This window comes from Prunus mume, linkage group LG6 (genome assembly GCF_029339155.1).
Source record: "Prunus mume cultivar Tortuosa linkage group LG6, ASM2933915v1, whole genome shotgun sequence".
In the NCBI taxonomy this organism is placed as follows: domain Eukaryota; kingdom Viridiplantae; phylum Streptophyta; class Magnoliopsida; order Rosales; family Rosaceae; genus Prunus; species Prunus mume.
This window is the reverse complement of record NC_142703.1, coordinates 10,204,262-10,224,800: the sequence shown is the minus strand read 5'-3', so window position 1 is coordinate 10,224,800 and position 20,539 is coordinate 10,204,262. Positions and strand designations below refer to the sequence as shown.

Here is a 20,539-nt window from a genome sequence, read left to right as displayed (position 1 = left end):
CCATGGATTTGACTTGGATTAGGGTATAGAAAGAAACAAACAGGTGAAGAGATTGGGAAAATAAATAATGGAGTCAAAGATAGTGATGCTGAAGATGGCTTTAGTCTTGGATGTTGTTGATGTAAGTGGAAATCGAGTAACTCTTAGGTTTAACCAGTTGTATACAACTATGTAACCTAAGCAGCTGTATACATACAACTATGTTTTCTCAATTTTAACCGGTTGTATACAACTTTAACCGGTTGTATACAACTATGTAACCTAAGCAGCTGTATACATACAACTATGTTTTTCTCTCTCATCAAGCAATGAAGAGGTCTGCTTACATCGATCTTGGATGCAATGGTGCCTTGCATAACTTATCTTCCCTTGATTCAATTATTTTATATATATTGCAAGATCTATATGCCATAGATTGCAAATACAGTAGCAAACATGTTATGGTACCCATTGTGACAATTAGTGAAAATTCCACCATAGAATTTGGTTTTGCAACTAAATGGAATTGGGATGTAATATTTTTTCTGAGCCAAAAAAAGGAAAAGTCAGAAGTTGCATAAAATTGTCCATACACTGCAGAAACTGCCCAGAATCTCAGCCAAAAGACATCTCAAAATTATGTATTAATGGTTGTATATATTGTTTCTTTGTACAAAGAAAAATTGGTGGAGATAGCAATTTGCACAGCCACCACGCTACAAGACAGTATGTGTACCTTCTATTATCTATCTTCCTGCATAGAATGGCAGAAGAAACAAAGACAAAGGAGAAAAAAGCAAAAGGAAAAAAGAATACACACCCACTTCCATGTATTGCTTCCCCTTTTCAATGACGAGGATTTTACATTTTGAATGCCCAAATAAAAGAATAAATAAACAATTTTACAGAAGGGGCATGGATATAAAACAGGGAAAGAAAAAAAGAAAGAAAGATTTACAACAACAAATGCAATAGAATTTGAATTACTACCGCCTACCTTAAGAAAACAAGAGAAAATCATGACCAAGTATCCTTAACCTCACTCATGTAAAAATTCGAAGGCAGGATGCTCAAGAAGTTCGTCTGCTGGTTTGACATCCGTGAAATCCTTCTCTTGCAGGGACGTAGAGAGGTCATCGACCGAGAAGGGGATGCTACATTAAGAAGCATGGATTAGTAGCAATTCAGAGTGCCCATTTTTCCTATATGGCTACAACTGGGAAAATGAAAACTAGGTAAAGAAAATTAGCGTTGCATCATTAGACAGTTTCAATTTTACCCCGTAGCTTGTAATATAACAATCAAGGAGGGCCAAAGCATTGTTCATAATGAAATCATAATATGCATAACAAAACATAAAAAGTATAGCACGTTTTCATTTACCCCGAGGAATGTGTGTGCATGCATGCAAGTTTGTAGGTATATGTTTTTGTGCGGTCATTTTCCTTCGCTCTATCTTATAGCAGTAACTTATAAACAACCCTACTCCAAGAAACAGTAGTTTCTGGGGTCATGTTCAAGGATCTGCTATTCCGGATCAACAGAGAACATATGAACAGGGAAAAAGAGACCCCACCTGGAATTGTCATCCAGCAAAAATGAGTTGCTGACAGCATTGTTGGAGTCCTCGGTCATAAGTACTCTCATACTGGAAATTACCTGTAAAATGAAAGAAATGATAGTCGTTACGTACAAAAATCACTGGATGGCAGTATGAATCCAGACACTGCAACTAAAGAAGAAATCGTCATCGACCAAAAGAAAAATCGTCATAGACGAACTTACATCTGGAGATACACTTCTTGTATTATAGTTGTCGTCCCAGTAGAGAGTGCATATTCTATACAGCTGTTGAACACTCAGGATCTGAAGAAACAAAGTGTTGATATGAGAGAGAGAGAGAGAGAGAGAGAGAGAGAGAGAGAGAGAGAGAGAGATTATTGGTTGTGTGTGTATGTATGTGTCTGACGACCATGCTGGACCAATTCAGATCATCAAATCATATTTGGTCATGGGATCACCACATGCACCTTCGGTATGGAAAACAAATGACAATAAATTTTTGCAGATACTAGAACAGGATTTCTATAATCACAGGAAAACAAGTGAAAACAGTTATTTGGGTCCTATTAGACAAATTATATTCAGTTTTTATGCACATCTAAGGACCAATGATCAATTATTAGGCCATCTTCTATCAAAATGTGGGTATCCCTAAGAATTCCACTCACACACAACAGAGAGAGAGAGAGAGAGAGAGAGAGAGAGAGAGAGAGACTCACAGGGCACAGATCATTGGTGATTTCATCGTAAGAAATTCTATACTTTTGATGTATGACCTGTTGATCAATGTGAGTTAAGATCAAGTAAGCTCCATAGCAAAAGATTTAATGAAATAAATTTTAATATATGAGAAAGACCCCACAGTATGGAGTTTAGTAACACAAGAACAAATACAGGACATTAATACGTATCTTGTTGGACTACAATTGTGTGGTTCACAGTATCTTATTGGCCAATGCAAGTCAATATATGAATAACATTTATGTTAAATTATTTTCCCTAATAAAGCACAACCAAGTTTGAGAGAAATTTCACTTCTTTGTATGAAACGGCTAAGTTGTCAGTCATTCATGGGGAACATGGACTTTGCTGCATTAGCTATATTGGTATATGTATCACATCTAAAATAACCACATTGACCTCAAAGTAACACTAACATATATTTCTCTTGACACAAAGTGGATAAGCCTACCAGGAAACCAACAGCTTGTCTTATGTGCTTAAGTTCATCCCAAGATGAGCCTGCATACTGGAATCCATGGAGACGGAGTTATGAAAAGTCAAAAAATAAGGATGAATTTTAGCGCACGCATCTCCCCATGGAGATACACTCCAAACTGGCATGAGATGAATTGAAAAAGTTACAGAAAGAAGGGGGAGAAGCACCTCTTCTTTTGCTTGACAACACCATAGCTCCAATTCAGCCAATCCAGATTTCACATACTCCCCATTGCTGAATGTACAACATTCACGGCGTAGAAGAAGACTAAAATAGAATAACATGTTAAGAGTTAATTTAACTCTTCAGCAAAAATGATAGAAACTCCAAAGAGTAAACAAGCAATTACCTATTAAATAGTTGTACATTAATATATGAGAAAGTCTGAGTGAAGATCTCCTTGACAAGAATAGGAGGCACCTGAAAACCCCAGAATCACAAGGATAAAATCATTTGTATGCTCATTACGATGAAGAAAATAATAAAATACAACAAAATACATGAAGTAAAATATGTGGCATTACCCAAACTAGTAAAGCATAGTAAAGAAAAAGTGTTATAAGTTTCTTACAAAATTTTCTTTCAATGTGCTAAGGAAAGTGCTAAGGCTATCAATAATGCTCTGCCAGTGACTCGCGGTAGAATCTTTCCCAAATGACCGCCCAGATCTTAGTACGCCCTTTGATGTTCTTGGTGCCTATATATATCACCATTAGAGACGAAAAAAGCATTCAAAGTGAAAACAGAAAAGTAAAGAATTAGGATAAAGGAAACAAATTTAATTGACAGACTCATTTGAAAGTTAAGGGAAAAGATTCTCAAAAGTCCAAAACCACACAAGACGATCAAGTGAATGGATATCAGAAATGGTATCAGGGCCACAGTCCCTCTTGGTAGGATTAAGACGTTTTTCCAGTCAGATAAAGAGCTTAAATAAAACTCAGCATACCTGGATACACGAAGAAATGAATGATGACAACTCTTTTTTCAAGTTGTCTCGAATGATGCCATATATTTTCTCCACATAGGCTGTAAGCTGCTGCTTGAAAAGTAATGCTGGGTACTTAGCCTCCACTTGGCGTACTACATCAAGCGCAGATGCAGAAAGGTTTGCAGAAGAAGGGGATGAGCGGAAACCCTGCAATTACAGAACCATATTAAATAAGACAGGAGCAAGAAATAAGTCAACATAATAATGCAGCTCAGACCAAGTATGAGTTAAAAAGAACAAACCAAAAAAAAGAGGAGAAAAAGAATTTGGATACCATGGTCATCCTTCCAAAGAGAGATGTTGGAGCAGGTGGCTTCCGGTGTGGAGTTGCCCCAGTTGCACCAGCACCCTTTAGACTTCGTTGGAGTAAGAATAATAATGCAGATGTATTTGACAACCAGTAAGCCATGTGATCATTGTTGTCTTGGTTCTGGAATCAATAAAGACAAATCACTTCATTATTGATTAAAATGGCATGTTTTTTTACATCATCTTTCTCCTGCTTAGAATTATCCCATTTAATGTTAAACCATGCATTCTGTCTTTTCCAATCAGAATAATGGCCTGGATGTAGATGATTATTCTTTCCTTGTGGTTTGAATTACGCTGAGACAAGATAGGATACTTGAAAGTAAATTTGTTTTAGATGGAATCTAGTAAATTAGGTCTAGTTTGAAACAACATTGATCAGTTACCTCAATTTCCGAACCAATCATCTGAATGAGACGATCAAATACACTAGTCCTTTCAGCCTCAAAAGATTTCCAGTGGAGAAGACATTTGTAGATGGTAAAGGCTGCAACAGGCTTTCCTTGACTGAACCCAATGTTTTTCACAACACAGTTGATAAGAGCATCAACACTCTCCTGTGGAAAAGTACCAGGCATGATGTTAAATGAAACCAACCTACCAAGACACATACACACACAAGCAGCACCCCCGTGGGGAGGGGGATTCAAAGGATTTTTGTAGTACTAAGAACATACATGTTGACGTTCAATTACTGATCTCCTCAACTTGCTATCAGATTCAGTCCCAAACTTCTTCACTGGTGTTGCACTTTGTGGTTCCTGAAAAGACATGTCTTTCAATTACCAAAAGATAGGGAAAGCGAGCACCTATGTGAGGGGAAATATTGATGGAAACAGAAGGGGGAAAAAAAGTAAACTTACATTGTCTCTGTTTTCTTCGCTCACATGATGACCATTTTCCACTCTCTGTAAAATGAATAACATAACTCAATGACCGCGAGAGAGAGAGAGAGAGAGAGAGAGAGTGATACCTGAGGTTCCAGAGTTGGTGGAATTGGTGGATGCTCTGATGGCTTTTTAACAGGTGTACTTAGCTGGTGCCGCCGAAGAGTTTGGTTTTCATATTCAATGTCAGAAAATTTTTCTTCAAGCCTGCGAATGAAAGTACCAAAAATCGCTATGAAATAAATAACTGAGAGAGAGAGAGAGAGAGAGAGAGAGAGAGAGAGAGAGCATGACTCGTTGCAATTTGGAGGATAGGCAGTGTAAGTGTAACGCAGTCCAATTAGCACATTACGCACCAACTGTACTATCGATCTAATTAGAATTTCTGCTTAATCACACAAAAGAAGCTTCACTGAAATAACCTTTGCATGGTAGTCTTTAATTGAACAATTTGTGATTCTGCCTCCAAAGCTTGCTTCAACCTTTCTTCACTCGTTTTGTTTGCCTCTTCATATTTTTTCTCTGTTTCATCAATTTTCTTCTCCAGTGAATTCACCAAAGCCTGCAACACATTTCGATAAGCAAGACATCAGCAAATAGAAATGCACGAGTTCATTCCCCCAAACTCACTGTACATTTTTGCTAGATCAAGTCTCAATATAAAAGTATGCTAGTCTAGAACAAACCGTACATCGTATACTTTTGGGCACCTTACCTTAAGTTTTTCATTTTCATTGGTTAGCTTCTCCATCATGGCATGATCAACAACTGGAACCTCCTGAATTATTGGAACTTTTTCTTCTGCTCTTCTTACAGCTTCACGTTCCTTCTCAAGCATTGCCTTAGTTTCTTTAAATTGAACTTGCATATCTTGCAAAGCAGACTGTAGCTTTTCATTTTCTTGTGATTTAGCTTCTTCCAAGTCAGCCTACAAGTAGCAGAATATTCAAAAAGAGAACATATCAAAATATTGGCAAACACATTTAGCTATTGTCCTTTTTTTCCTAGATTTTTTTTTGGTTTGATGTATCCAGAGTCCACTTTCCAGTAGACATCATATTCGAATGAGACACAGAGTGTAACAAAAATACCATACCCAAAGTAGTTTTGCTCACCCAAAAATGCCAATGAACATACGTAGTACTCTGAAACAAGTTTTATTAAATTCATTATTATGCTTACCCTCATGCGTTTCTCCAGTTGTAACCTCCATGTCAATTCTTCAACTTGCTTCTCTAATTTATTTTTGGCAGCTTGGAGGGCCCCTGTTTCCCTTGCAGCCTGTATAATAATACAATAAAGAAATGAGACCCTCTGAATTTGAATTGCCAAAAGTGGACAATGATGAAGTTAACTGCTAGTCTGCTGCAGAAGGGAAACATACTTAAAGAAACATGACAAACAATCCTATCTACATAGTATATGGAAAATTTATGCGGCTCCATATATGATGTGTGTGGATATAGAGCTCCAAAAGATACCATCCTTCAGCTAAAATGTCCAAAGTTATATCCTCAAGCATTAAATGAATGATGCATACGTTCATCGGGACATAGCCATAGCCAAAGAACTGCTGTGAAAAGAAAATAAAAAGAGAGCTCCTTACCATCTTAAGCTTTCGTAGTTCAGCACGAGCGACTCTTCCCCTCCAAGCACACTGCGTGGTAATTGCAGCTTTCTTTGTCTTCATATAATGCAAGTGTGCCAAGAATCTGCGACACTGGCTCTGCAATTACCAAAGTGATTCTAAATTTTTAAAGGAAACTTGAAACCATAAATATTTGAGCCAGATATGGCAATAGAAAGGAACGCTAGACATTTAAACGACTTGTTGAAACATGTTCAAAACTATAAAAGAAAAAAGGTATTGACAATCCATGTGTAACTAGAAAAACATAAATAAACAGCTTAAAAACTTTTAAAATGGTGATCTATTTTCTCAATAAATCATTTTACCTGAATGATAATTGCTGCTCTGGTCTGCCTTCTGAAGCGTAACTCATTACGAGCAGTCATCCCTCGCATGCCCGTCTGAATAGATACAGCAGAGCAATACAATTCTTTGAATGCTTTCCTAGCAAGATACATCCGCAAATGCCTTTGGATCATCAGACAGGAAGCTTCTCTCCGCATGCCCTGATAGACATGTCGAGCAAGTTGTCCTACAATTGATAAGCAAAACATCACAACAATTATGCGATAGTCTCAAGGTTAAGTTGTCCTACAAATGATATAAGCAAAACATCACAACAATTATGTGTAGGTTTCAATAGAAAAAAGCACTAACCTACAACTTAAAAACTTGAAAAACATATAACAAATTTACCTCTGCAAGCAGCTTGGAGCCGTATTGCAGAAATACGGAGCAGAACAAAACTTCTTTTAGCCAAATAAGAACGAACTTTCCTTTGAATAATACTAGCTGATCTTCCAAGGACCTCACTTCTACGAGCATCCAATTCCGCCATTTGGCCAGCCCTAAGGAAGACCTTTGTTTTACCAATCTGAAAACAAGAATAATATAAGATATATTGTAAAAACCAATTCACAAAACAAATGAATGGCATGTCAATGTATAAGTATCACAGTGACAACGTTTTTTATAAGAATAATGCACTTTTGTATCATGCAAACTTAGAATCACAAACTGTAAAGAAAAATTAATCAACTGATCGAGTAATTACCTGATAGCCTTCTAGGCCCACCTTCTCTAAAAGTCTCTCACAAGCATTGACCTCATCAGTACTGCCATGATATAACATAAGCATGAGAAGAAAAATTAGGACCTTTGACATATGCCTCAAAATCTAACTAACAAGACCAATCAAAATTTACAACCCCCCAAAAAAGCAACAGACCTCCTATCCAAAACTTCAGGTGCAAGGAGGCCAAATCGGTCTATAAATTCATCAAAAGCTTTTCTAGTAGGATATCCAGCACAACTTATCCTGATTGCCTCCATGACCCCCTGAATTCAAACCATATGCAGATGCACGGGATCTTAATTACAACACTATAGGAAGAAAGCAACCTGAAGATGTCAACATTCCCTTACCCCACAGCGGAGTTGTTGTAAAACATTTTTGTTCTCGAAGATTGCTGGCTTAAGAAGGTTATTGGGTTTTACACAGCGTATGTAATGTGGCTCAGTAGAACTGAGAGTTTCAAGCAATTGTTGCAATTGTTGCTGCATAAAGCACAAAAGAGGTGTTCATAATCCAAGCAAATAAACAAATCATTTGCCTTAAAAGGACTATTAGTTAGTCAGACCTTAAACCGAGAACCAATTGAAGAGAACTTTGACGTCTTGGATGAATCCTCAACTAAGGAGGTAAACAAGCCTGAGACAAAGGAACAATTTGAAGCACTCAAAAGTGCTTGATGCTCAGCAACCACATAGTCCTTGTTCTTGTCCAGAAACAGTTCAGTTTGATAAGTGACCTGCAAATTATATCAAACCTTGTTACTTGTAACATTTAAGATTCTAAACTCTATAATTAAAACATAATGTGAACTAAAACTAACAGTAATTGTAGTCGTTATACAAACAAATACACTTACATCCCCAGCATAATGACAAATTGTGAAGTCACTTTGTGACAATTTTGGTTTAGTGAAGCGCTTATGATTCTTGAATGTCTGATATAACTTTTGGGCAAATGTTTCATGTGTTGATCTTGGAAACATACTACAAAATACAAGCCTCGGTTATCTCACAGCAAAAGTGTCAGTCTAATTTTAAAAACAAAAGGTACTTAACTAAACAATGGTAAGTCACGGGTATCCATGTGGCACAAAAGGACTGTCACTTACCAAGCTTCATCCAGAAGAGCAATTATGCCACCAGGTTTCTGAAATCAGATATATGTAAACTTTAAATTTACAAAATTTTATAAAGATTACTAAACGATAATCGTCGATAAAATAACATGTGCAAAATTCTATATATAACAAAAATCAAATTACAAATCTACTTGCAACATAATCATCAAACTTTAAATAAAGAAAAACAGCAATATATGGTGTTGAATAGTGACAAAGAAAAAAAAAACAGAAATGTCGAAAATGTCGAATTTCTGTAAACATAAGAATTCACTAAAGAAAGTTAGTCAGGAATTTATGCAGAGTTAGACAGTACTTACCTTTTCAATTAGATCTAGAATATCTTGGTTGTCAACAAACTCAATGTAACTCCAGTCAATCTCTTCTTTTGTATATTCTTCTTGCTCCATTTTGAAAACGTGCTGCCCAACAAAATAATACAATCAATATAGATGTACTGAAGAAATGTACAGGATACTATGGAAAATAGGAAGTCCCTTTAGGGACAAACCTGATTGAAATGTTGTTGAAGCTTCTCATTTGTCAAATTGATGCAAAATTGCTCAAAACTGCGAAATCCATAAGCGAGTAAGCATCAGAAGAAAGACCCCAGCAAGCAAGTATCCAAAAATGGATCATCACACTCTAAGCATGTGTAAATCAAATGATATCTATGCAGCATGTGGATTCACAGACAGTAGGACCACCATGTCCTGCTGTCATATTGTGGAACTTCCGGCCAACCCTAGGTCATCACCACAAGAGCAGGAGATCGAACAAGTGACACTGTAATAACATTATGCTAATAGTAGTAATTTATGATCCTCAATAAGTTCTGGTGGAAATCTAGAGTGTTCACTGGAGCCCAGTGGATTGGTCTGATTATGAGAGTAAAACCTTGGAAATAACTGATGAAAGATGATATCCAACTATTTTGCATCTGAATCACATGCTATTGAGGGGAAGGGGATGTTTCTTCACTCGGCAAAACTATTTCATGTCAATTATGAAAACAAAAGACATACTGATTAAGCACCTGTTAGTTTTGAAGCTCTCAAATCCATAAATGTCCAAGACCCCAATTAAGAACTTTGATTGAGGGTCTTGACCAATTGAACTGTTAATCTTATCTACAAGCCTGCACAAAAGAAAACAACAAAAATAAAATAAAATAAAATAAAATCACAGAGCAATCAGAAACGGCAAAATTTCAATTTATAGTTCCAAATTGAAGAAAGGAAACAGTAAAACCAAAAAAGGTCCACACTAGTATATCTTCATTCAAATTCTTCTGATAAGGAAGCTTACCAATCAAACAACCTGGAGTACACAATTTTAGCCAGAGCATCTCTACTGACAGCTGCAGCTTCTGGATCCAGCCATTTTGTTATCGTTTCATCACGAGTTACAATTACACGTTTGCATAGAGAATCTTCTAGTGCCTTCACATCACACCTGATCAAAAGGTATAAACGATAAGGCGCAACATATGGGGAGCCAAACTTGAAATAAGAGCATCCGATTGTGTGCTAATGTGTCAATGAAATTCCATATTTACATGAAAAGCTCAGCAGCAGTTTTTAGGTGGAACCAAGATTTTTCGTCCTTTGGCATGGACGAGTCCATTTCCTTTCCCTTTGCAAATTCAATGTTTCCAAGATGCAGAATTGCTGCCACAACTCGAAATATTGCATCCTAATTGCAGTAGAAAGCAAAGAGAAATTAAAAATGCAAGGCTATTTTAAAAAGATAAATTATCATTTGAAGCTACTCCCTACATTATACCTGTTCATTAGAACTCATCCCAACAACTTCCATTGCCCTCCTTGTTGCAATGTATTCTTCAGAATCATCAACCCCATCCAACTCATAGCAATTTGATTGATTTAAATAATGGAATGTTTTAGGGTGTCCCAATTTGTACCTCTTAACATCCTGCAAATGACAAAGAAAGGCAGTCTATGTTGTAAGAAAAGAAACCTGGAACTTTGCTTGGTACAGTTCAAGCCATGACAAGAAAAAAAGAAATATCTGTGAAAAAAACAAGCTTCTACATATATCTTTTGTGTCGAAATCTGCATGCACACTAAAATCCATTTATGTAGAGAAAGGATACTGAAGCTTTTCTCAGTATTGCGAACCATAAATCAGATCCCTTTTTCAGGTCTGTATCCAGGATCATTAAGATATTTTCCATTCACTTGAGGGACATAGAAATATTAGGATTAAATGTGCAGCACATAAGGTTCATAACTCTTGCCATAAAACAAGTGTAGGTCAAGAAAGCCAAGATTCATTACCTCTGGTGGTGCAGCACAAAGCATGTAGAAACAATGATAATTTCTCTCAGGATTGGAGACCTGACAAACGCGTGATCTTTCAAGCAAGTAAGTTCTTATAGCCGCTCCGGAGATCCTCCCACTCTGATCAAACTGAAGCTCGACAAACTTACCAAAACGACTGCAGAAATCACAACATACAAATAAATGTATTGCCCAATAAAAAATGTAGTATACACCAAACTCATGGTATGGGTAATGGGAGCATTTACCTGGAGTTATTGTTTCTAACAGTCTTCGCATTTCCAAATGCTTCTAAAACAGGATTTGACTGAAAGTCACAAGAAACCCGAACACACTCATGTCATAAAGATGGTAAATTAAAGATAAAATAAAATAGTTTTGGAACAAAAAACAGTATCGAATCTTATGACTTCTCATCTCCAACAAATTGAGGTTCTAGTCCTTGGTACCTCCAACACTTGCTGCTCAACAGTCCTCCCTTCAGCAACAGCTCTCCCTCCCATGTAAGCAAGATAGCGCATAAGCAGTTTGGTGCTTTCTGTTTTACCAGCCCCACTCTCTCCACTAACCAATATTGACTGACTTATTCCATCATTTATCATAAGTCTGTAACCAAACAAATGGACCTTTACATTGTTGGATGGACAAGAAGATAGAACAAAAAAATAAACAAACTACAATGCGAAACTGTACCTATATGCCGCATCTGCAACAGCAAACGGGTGTGGGCTCAGTTCACCGAAGTCTGCCCCTTTATATTGTGCCATCATATGACTATCATAAAGATGAGGTAATCTTCTAAAAGGATTCACGGCAATCAAAATGTTCCCTGTGTATGTCTGGAAACAACATTTAGTCTATTAGATCATTGGCTTTCATGTATTAAAAGGATAAATTAAAAGCTCACACACACAACCTGACCGTCCCAACCCCACCAACAAACCAAATTGAATACATACATAAGAAGGATTTGAGATGGCATAATTTTTAAGTTTATTGAACACTTACGTATATTTCATTGATATCATATCTTGATCGTAGATTATCTAGAACACCTGGTTCATGCAAATAAGCCAGCTTTGTCATATCATCCACTCCACAGGGTGGGGCTTCAGCATCTTTAGGATAGATATTGGAAGCTTTAACAACAACCTGCAATTTCCACCCAAATGGAGAAAGCAAGGAAGCAAAATCCACAGAAATATCAGAACAAGCTAAAGGCAGAGGTGACACAAGAAATAATTGCGAACAATGGTTCAACATAGAAAATCATTAATAGACAATGGCATGCACGAAAACATAGTGAATAATAAATAAATGCACTCACCGTTTTCCCTGAAGTGCAGAGAACCTTGATCTGTTCACCTTTAACCTCCACAACTTCACCATCTATCCAAGCTTCTTCGGGATCCTCCAACCAAACAAGAGATCCAACCACTAAACTCATAGCAACAGCCTAAAAAGCAAAGAGTCTCATTTGTTAACATATGGAGCGAACTATTAGAATGGTAACTGAGCATCATCAAACAAACAAATAACGACAGGTGCCACTTAGCACCAGCAACAATACCCAAAGTGCAAAGGAAAGATTTTCTTTCAATTTTCAAAACCAAGGAAACTTCAGAATTAAGTAGAAGAATTGGTATATGTTAACTTGAGAAACAGAGTGAGCCAAACTCAATTTGTAAGCCATATTCAGCATGGAATAGTTTGAACATTTGAACCTTTGAAGTTCAAACTCAATTCGAAATTACTGGCAACACAAAAGCAACCATGTCATTAAGTTCAAGTAAGGGCATCTAGTTCCAATTCCAAGACTCTATTTTCCTGCTACACAACAAAACCTATCTGTTGTTCAGTGACTGATTTAGTCATGGTCGTGTAATCTGCGGCCAGACCATTAGTAGCTTATTGCATATGAACACCCCCCAAAACTGATATCCAAAATTACTAACCGTGTTGAGTTACAAAAGTCTCATTGTCATCAAATATATTCTTAGGCTTTAACCAGTGTTGCTAACATGTTAAAGCTACTGAAGATGAAGCTCGAAACAGTTGCTCACTAAATCAAGATGGGCATTTCAATATGACAGTATAAATGACCAAATCTTAATGGCATCCAGACAAAATAACACAAACTAAAGGAAATCAAATTTCTTTTCTACTTCAAACCAAACACAGATCAGTCCACAAAGAAAGTAAACCAATGACAACAATCAAATCATCCACAAGTTCCATATAAAAATGACAACCCAGAACTCCAAATGAATAAAATATACACAATAACAAAAAACCAAAAGAAATATACAAAATATAAATACCATTTAAACAGAGAACTGATCGGATCAGAGACTTGGGTTTGCTTCTGGATCTACTCCCAGCCTTCCCCAATAAGGACCATTCAAATTCAGCAACAAAGTTTCCAACTTCTCCTCCTTTCACTACAATCTTTGCTGGTATGTCTTTGAAACAAATCAAAAATAAAGTAATGGAAAATGAAATTAAAAAATGAGAAGCTTAAACCCTTCAACAACCCAAATAACTTGAAGAAGAGATTAAGCCCCCCTTCTGCTGTTCAAGCAGATTCTCTTGTTCTTGTGTTGTTTTGTTGTCTTTTGTTTACTACTTCCCTCCGCCTATCCAACTTCGTTTGGACTTTGGTTTTATTTTTTCGGGTCTCAAAGTTTTATTAACATAATTGTTACTAACTTGCTATTAAGGATTTAATTAACAAAAATAAAACGCCAATCAAGTCGCTGAAGTTTCCGAAACTACCCTTAGATCTTGACGGTAATTACGTAATTTAAGACCCGGTCCCGCTCGAGTTCACAACGTTGTCTGAACTTTTCACCTTAAAATATCGAATCGTGGAGGCGGTAGACTCTCATTTCACATTTTGTCAACTACTTTTCTTCCAACCTGTCAAATGTTTTCTATTTTTATTTCCTCTTTTTCCTTTTTCCAATCTGATCCTATTACAAATTCACACTATATTATTGTTCAATTAAAAAAAATTAAAAATTTTAAGGTTAACATAGATCACCAAAAATTTGAGCACATGATCGGGATTTTTTTTATAAATATAAGTGATAATCTAAACTACAAGGAATGAGGTTGCACACACACACAACAAGATGTCATGGGAGTTCAAATCTGAGACTTCTGATATGTCATGTAGGAATTTTAACACTAAAGTAAAAATTATTTTCATTTACTATGTATGCGTCACATTAACATAGCATGAAACTGTAAGTAAATATTATGATAAATATACTAAATATTAAGATAAATATATTAACTTTTGGTAAAGATTTTCCATAAAACAAATTTGGTAAGAACAAATAGGGTAACTCATTCAAACATATCAGAGGCTGCCTTTTTTGCCTAAAATATTATCCATGCTCCTTCATCTACATGATGTATGAACCAAATGTGTTTTTTAGGGTATTTTCTCAACTGCAAGTCACAAAATTCTTGTGAGGGTGCACAAATTCTTCAATGTGACATGCATAAATGTGCTTTGTCCTACTCCTACATATAATATCTATGAATTTGTGCTTTACAAAATTACCCTTATTAAATAACTATACCATTTATGGAATCTTCTATGTGTTGATGGCTTATGAACCAAAAAATTAAAAATAAAACCCAAAAGAAAACTGTTGAAAATTCAGAAGGCTAACTTCGTAATAATATGTCAAATTTGTGGGTAGTTTTGGGAGTGGAAAAATATTAGGGCTAAAAGACGGCATCAAAACCCAACATATGTGGAGAATATTCAGGTTAAGGTTAACCTAGTAAACTGGTTAAAGTCAACATTTATTACAGGAAAACAAAAGGTAGGGCAATAATAAGGAGCCACGTAGCTGCTAAGGGCCATCTCATATCGGAAGGAAAATAACCGGGACACGCGCCTCCTTTAATTTCATGAACAATTTCCTTTTTTTTAGTTAATTGCATAAATTCCTTTTTTCCATTTCCAGTTAATTACATGAATTTTTTTTCCTTATCGAGTAAATTACATGAACCTGAAAACTATGACCATCCAAACAATAATTTACTTTAATTTAATTTAAACGACTGTCTAAATCCATTAAAAATGAAAGAACGCCAAGAACTCTTTTTTTTTTGGTTTGTTCAAAACTCACATATTGTATAAGAACTAAAAAAAAATTCTTAAATTTTATCCAGATTTAAATTTGAAGAAAATTACCTAACTTTTAGCTTTGACCATATTGTCTCCAACCTAAAATATTTTTAGGTCGTCTCTCAAATAAAGTTATATCGACAAAACTATATGAAAATTTAAAGTATAAAATACAAAGAAATATAAGTTTCAGAATATATAAATGAATATTATGATATTATTGGCTCCATACGTTGATAGACATACTCAAGGATAATTGTGATCATTTGTCGACACTTGATTGAGATTCTCAAGTTTTAAATGCCGAATTATGTTTATGCAATAAAATAGGCTATGAACACTACTTATTAATAGTTTCAGACCTCTATAAAATTTCATTTAGTTCACTAAACAACAAAAATTATTTCAGCAATTTAGTTCACGGCTTACCACGATCTTATATAGGCAAAATCTTAGGTCCACCACTGACTCCATATGACTTTCAAAACAATTGGGAAAAAAATGCCATTGAAATATTATATAAAATGAACCTTTTACTTGAATATGCCATCCAAATTGAAGAATATATATGAGGAGTAGGAAGACAATATAACGAAATTAAAGAAAAAAACTGGTGAGCGTGAGTATGTGAGCGTGGGTATAAATTGCAGTCTTAACTCCTAAGGCAAAACTAAAAACTAAAAAACTCGTGAGCACGTTGCGAGTCTTAGGACGTGCAGAACGAAAAATGTCATCATCTAATGGGGACAACAAATAACGGTGGAGATCTGAGGAGCATAGCTGCGGTGCAATCAGAACCGTTGGGCCACAATAGTGTTCGAGAAAGTGGACGATAAAGACCGCCTTGACATACGGAATCAATTGGAAGATTGCAAATTGCAATAATTTGCTTTTTTTTCTTTTAATTTTGTCCTTTTTTTGAAATGGGGGCAAACTAATTCACTTTTTAAAAAAATATATATATATATATATAAACAAATTCACCATTTTTCTTGAAAGAAGAAACAAAATCTTTCTCACATTATTTTTAAAAAGATTGTCCTTTTAACATAAGAAAATTATCGATTTTGTATTCTTTTTCAAACGAGTATGAATGAGAGGACTATAATATATCCTGACATGAACTTAGCCAAATTGACAAGAACGGATGTACTTCTCACTTAGCTCCCTGTAGTATAGATTAGATTAAAAGTAGAATATCGTTTTTGACCCAAAAAACAAGCCTAAAACGTACAATAAAAAAATTAGAATGGAATAAGAAAGGTAATAACGTAACGTCTCTTGATAGTATAATGATTTGATATCTTTTGAAGCAAACCTTTTCAGCATTTTCACTTCAATATAAAGTAATAATCTAATCTTCTCAAAAACAAATAATACAAAATAGTAATGCATTGAACATTTTTATATTCCAAACCTTGTAAGGTTAACGAACATGACAGCACGACAAATAGGCAAATGAACAACTAAAGCCGATTAATAAAAAAATAATAAAGGTATACTTAGTTGATTAATCTGGTATTAAATATAAAAATATAAAACTTGGAGATGGAGAAAAGTGAATCCTATAAACATGAAAGCATGGTTGCAATAAAATTTGAGTAGGAAGGAACAAAGCATTTCAACTTTTCCCTGCTGAAATCACTTGGCGTGTAGAATGGAGATGTTGAATCGTTCAATCTCATCCTATCTCAGCAAGATTCACTCTATCTAGCAATAGCATTCTATAAAAAGAAGAAGAAACAACATATGGTTAGTTGACACTACAAAAATTATAAATAAAAAACAGGAAAGTTCGGGATCAAATTTATTAAATTTCTCATGTGAGTTGATAAAAGAAAAATGTGACTGAAAAATAAAGCTTAAAACTATTAATGAAAAAATTAGGAGCAAGTTTAAGCTCGACCATTTTCGAGGATATTAGGGGTAAAACAAAAGAAAACTTATTAACAGGACTAACTCTAAATATCCTACCCATGCCATTTGGTACAGAAGTGAACATGACTAGTTGGCTGCGTTATAACTTGGCAGATAAGACTCTAAAATCAGTTGTGCTGGGGAAGGTGCTTGTATCTGAACAATCAAATATGTGTACTTCCATTGCTTGTCTGCTTGGTCATTGAACATCTCGGCAAATACTTTCCCAGCTCCGTGAGGCCCTCGTATATAAAAATTAACCTACAATCAATTGATCATACAAGCAGTAAGTTAACATTTCTACTCTAAATTATGAGAGATCATTTACATTAATAACAAAATTCAAAATGAGGAAGTGGGAATTGATTTGTATTGCAAATAACATTGGTTAAGTTGCTTCAAATAACAAACAAAAAGGACAATGGGAAATCACCTCTACGTGCTCTACCCCTTCTTCATCATGCCATATTCTGTTGGGAATGCGTTGGCGAGCAGCACGGTTTCTACTTTCTTGACCATACCCTGTAATAGGGTATCCGACCCTCATCCTAACCTGATAAAGAAAAGATCAAAGTCATTTGAGCCACAACATTGCCAGCTCAATATTCACATGCATACAAACAAAGAGGATTATGTGTAATATTGACTGGAATTCAATTCAGACTGCCTACAGATATTGGTCGATCATGGTCCATAAATTCCATGAACTGCATACAAGGTTGAAATGAATTCCTCACCCAGGAATAATTATATCAGCATAACCCGCTGTCCAACATGAAATTGTAGTTACTACATGCAATTGTAGCTAGCACATCTAAGGTTTGAGGTCTGAGGTGTTCATACATGTACTTTATGCATTGATAGGTACTATGTAGGGTTTTCCTCTTTGGAAAGTGTTCATAACCTACCCAAACTTTTTTATCTAATTGGCAGTAAATTATTATATTCACTATGTATTAGACTTTGCTTAGAGACTAGAGGTTTCTGCCTACCCACATCACGTAAAACTAATGCCAGTGTTGGCCATAAGAAAACTGCCACTGCTATTACAAATTTAAAATCTTTTCAAGGTCCATGGCCATTACACGGATGAATAAGTCCCAACCCCTTTTAGAAAACCATGGGTCCAGAATTAAGAGAATTTATTTACCCCGTTTCTTTTAGAGGAAAAAATAATGATAAACTAACCTGTGCATCATCTTGAACCCTTTTAAGAGCCTTGTTAAAGATCTTGTACCTGCCAAAGACAATGTTGTCATTTTAAAGTAATATTGAAGAACTCAAAAATTCAATTTACAACCTTATAAGATATTTTAACTATAAAAATAAAGTAAGGTTTGTTGTCTCCTCACTCTTTCGGTTCAAAAATAAGCTCCTTAAAGACAGCATATCCTGCAGCAGCAGCAATTCCAAGCCCTGCAAGAATAACTACACTGTAGGAAGCTCCCTCCACAAATGTCACAGGCTTTTCTGGGATGTTGTATGTAGGAGCATCAAAAGGATCCTCTACAGTAGATAAGTCTTTCTTATTCTGGAAAAGTAAATAGTTGAGGAATCAAGATACCAATAAGTATGAAAGTTGAGTTCACAAAAAGTATCAAGAGAGAATCAAATTTAGAAAATTAGAATGCACATGGTTAAACTACCCAGCCACAAACATGCAAACAGAATGCACATGTAAAGTTCAGAAATTCAGTTCAGAAGCAAACCTCAGATGGACTTTGTCGTGGTTGCCGTGAAGCTTTTGATGAAATGGATCTACAAAATTGAGGAATGCTGGAACTTGCTATATAGTTTCTTGTGGGTTGAAATTGTGGCCAAGAAGTAGACATTAACTCTCTAGCGCACTTCCTTCCATATAGAACAGGAATTCCTGCAAAGCATGATTGCATAGAAATTATGTGCAAAAGAATAAACCACTAGAAAATGCAAAACTATAAGAACTTTCCCTACTTCACACCAGTAGATCAGTACATCTCACTGATTTTCAAGTGCCAATACAAACTTTCAGCGTCCAAATGTTTCCCGGTGTTTATCCATTAACTATTTAGATGCTCTAACCAACAGAAGATAGTTGTAATACTTAAGCCAAATAAACCATATCTATTATATGAATTTGCGAAGCAGTCACTAACCATCAGCTCCAGCTATGCCCTGCAGAATTCAGAGAAAAAAAATCAGCTTGCAATGTGCTAAGAGAAACAGAATGATAAAAACCAATATCACACAATTACCTCACCCTAGTCAAATGGTTTGCAGGAGCAGTAGATTGACTTGCACATCCTGATTTCAGTACTGCCAGCAACTGCACCATTATAAGATAGCAACTTAGTTTAAATAAAATTTAAGCCTCTGAAACGTAGAAATTCTAGCCAAAGCAAAACATAAACCTGATCTGGCTTGGCCTCCTCTGTGTGGAAAGCTCTGTACCCCCACAATCTCATCTTGGGCAAAACCCTAATAACATCTGTTTGCTTTTTTCTCCATAACTCCAAAGCACACTTGTATGACCCTAAAAACCAAAAGTGTTGCCGACGCAAAGTCAAATAAACCCTTTGAAAAATGATACTGAAGAAAAGAAAAAAACTTGTTTTCTTGTTTGGTTTCCGAGAAAATGCACGAAAGTAATCGGAAACGTATGCATACCCATCGTAGTTCAAGTAAGGTTCGGAGGGTGTGGTGGTTCAGTTTCTGGTGTCGAAGGTTGATGCCCTAGCCTTGTTCAGTTTGTTGGTCTCCTCAATCGTCTAAAACCCTCAACCGGAGCTAAGGGGGATTGGTTTCGGACTATGAAAACGGGTCGGGTTAATCCGACTTTGAAACCCAAGCAAGTTAAGTGGGCTAGAATTGAGTTGGTGGACTCAGTATATTTTTGATGGGCCTCAATGCTTGGGATTCTATTGATTTTCTTTTATTTATTTATTTAAGAAATAGCTTGCTAACATGTTGATATTAAAAAGAGTAATCACTTTATGATAAAAGCACACATATTATTGGCATGTTTACTAAACTTTGAATCCAAATGTTAGCAAGTTCTGTGTTGTCATGAAGTCAACCTTCCTGGCTTCTCTAAAGTCTAGGGTTCATGGGATGATTGATCAACCAAATTGAAATTCCACTTGTCTTTCAGACCAACTCCAAAGTCTAGGGTTCATGGGTTCATGGCTTCTCTAAAGTCTAGGGTTCATGGGTTCATGGTCATTTTGGTCACTTTTTGATCCGGAAAGATTTTGAAGAAATGAGTAGCACCATTGCATAGAGCTCGTCGATACGAGTTCGTAGACATGCGGTACGCCCAATTCCAAGTTGTAACGAAGTAGGAAAAGTCTGAAAACGAAAAGGACGCAAAGGTAATTTTAAAATATGTTAGTGTATCAAACAGTACCGTGCTACAGTAACCGG

The 20,539-nt window shown here is 35.9% G+C and overlaps 2 protein-coding genes across 3 annotated transcripts; both read right to left on the bottom strand.

The window, feature by feature from the left end:
• Positions 1-594: 594 nt before the first annotated feature.
• Positions 595-13,732, bottom strand: LOC103334375 (myosin-6-like). The gene is made up of 39 exons (XM_008237333.2): positions 13,395-13,732; positions 12,401-12,529; positions 12,082-12,225; positions 11,767-11,912; positions 11,523-11,679; positions 11,322-11,380; positions 11,071-11,230; positions 10,556-10,705; positions 10,329-10,465; positions 10,079-10,225; positions 9,807-9,908; positions 9,282-9,339; positions 9,091-9,192; positions 8,762-8,799; positions 8,510-8,636; positions 8,219-8,389; positions 8,004-8,135; positions 7,807-7,916; positions 7,633-7,693; positions 7,275-7,452; positions 6,905-7,110; positions 6,555-6,674; positions 6,131-6,229; positions 5,664-5,876; positions 5,371-5,510; positions 5,035-5,155; positions 4,925-4,969; positions 4,739-4,822; positions 4,448-4,618; positions 4,027-4,182; positions 3,711-3,899; positions 3,333-3,458; positions 3,111-3,181; positions 2,929-3,028; positions 2,735-2,791; positions 2,262-2,318; positions 1,765-1,845; positions 1,556-1,638; positions 595-1,133 (listed from the first exon to the last, which is right to left on the bottom strand). The coding sequence occupies exons 1-39, from the start codon at positions 13,395-13,397 to the stop codon at positions 1,019-1,021; spliced, it is 4,545 nt and encodes a 1,514-aa protein (XP_008235555.2). The 5' UTR covers positions 13,398-13,732; the 3' UTR covers positions 595-1,018.
• Positions 13,733-16,597: 2,865 nt separating this feature from the next.
• On the bottom strand, positions 16,598-19,942 carry SD3 (import inner membrane translocase subunit). 2 transcript variants are annotated; one of them, XM_089054640.1, is made up of 10 exons: positions 19,784-19,942; positions 19,528-19,649; positions 19,377-19,442; positions 19,273-19,291; positions 18,847-19,010; positions 18,490-18,668; positions 18,326-18,374; positions 17,571-17,690; positions 17,181-17,398; positions 16,598-16,944 (listed from the first exon to the last, which is right to left on the bottom strand). In XM_089054640.1, the coding sequence occupies exons 1-9, from the start codon at positions 19,785-19,787 to the stop codon at positions 17,225-17,227; spliced, it is 897 nt and encodes a 298-aa protein (XP_088910766.1). In that variant the 5' UTR covers positions 19,788-19,942; the 3' UTR covers positions 16,598-16,944; positions 17,181-17,224. The 2 variants fall into 2 exon arrangements, with proteins under 2 accessions (XP_088910766.1, XP_008235556.1); XM_008237334.3 differs by having other exon boundaries at positions 17,195-17,398.
• Positions 19,943-20,539: the final 597 nt, after the last annotated feature.

What these genes read in the sequence shown, in the direction of transcription:
- SD3 (XM_089054640.1), bottom strand. An exon ending in CACGACAAAGTCCATCTGAG is followed by an intron (nt 18,669 to 18,846) that starts GTTTGCTTCTGA and finishes TTACTTTTCCAG; the next exon opens with AATAAGAAAGACTTATCTAC. An exon ending in AAGGGGTAGAGCACGTAGAG is followed by an intron (nt 17,399 to 17,570) that starts GTGATTTCCCAT and finishes AATTGATTGTAG; the next exon opens with GTTAATTTTTATATACGAGG.
- LOC103334375 (XM_008237333.2), bottom strand. An exon ending in CAATTGGTTCTCGGTTTAAG is followed by an intron (nt 8,136 to 8,218) that starts GTCTGACTAACT and finishes TGCTTTATGCAG; the next exon opens with CAACAATTGCAACAATTGCT. An exon ending in TACAACAACTCCGCTGTGGG is followed by an intron (nt 7,917 to 8,003) that starts GTAAGGGAATGT and finishes GTTTGAATTCAG; the next exon opens with GGGGTCATGGAGGCAATCAG.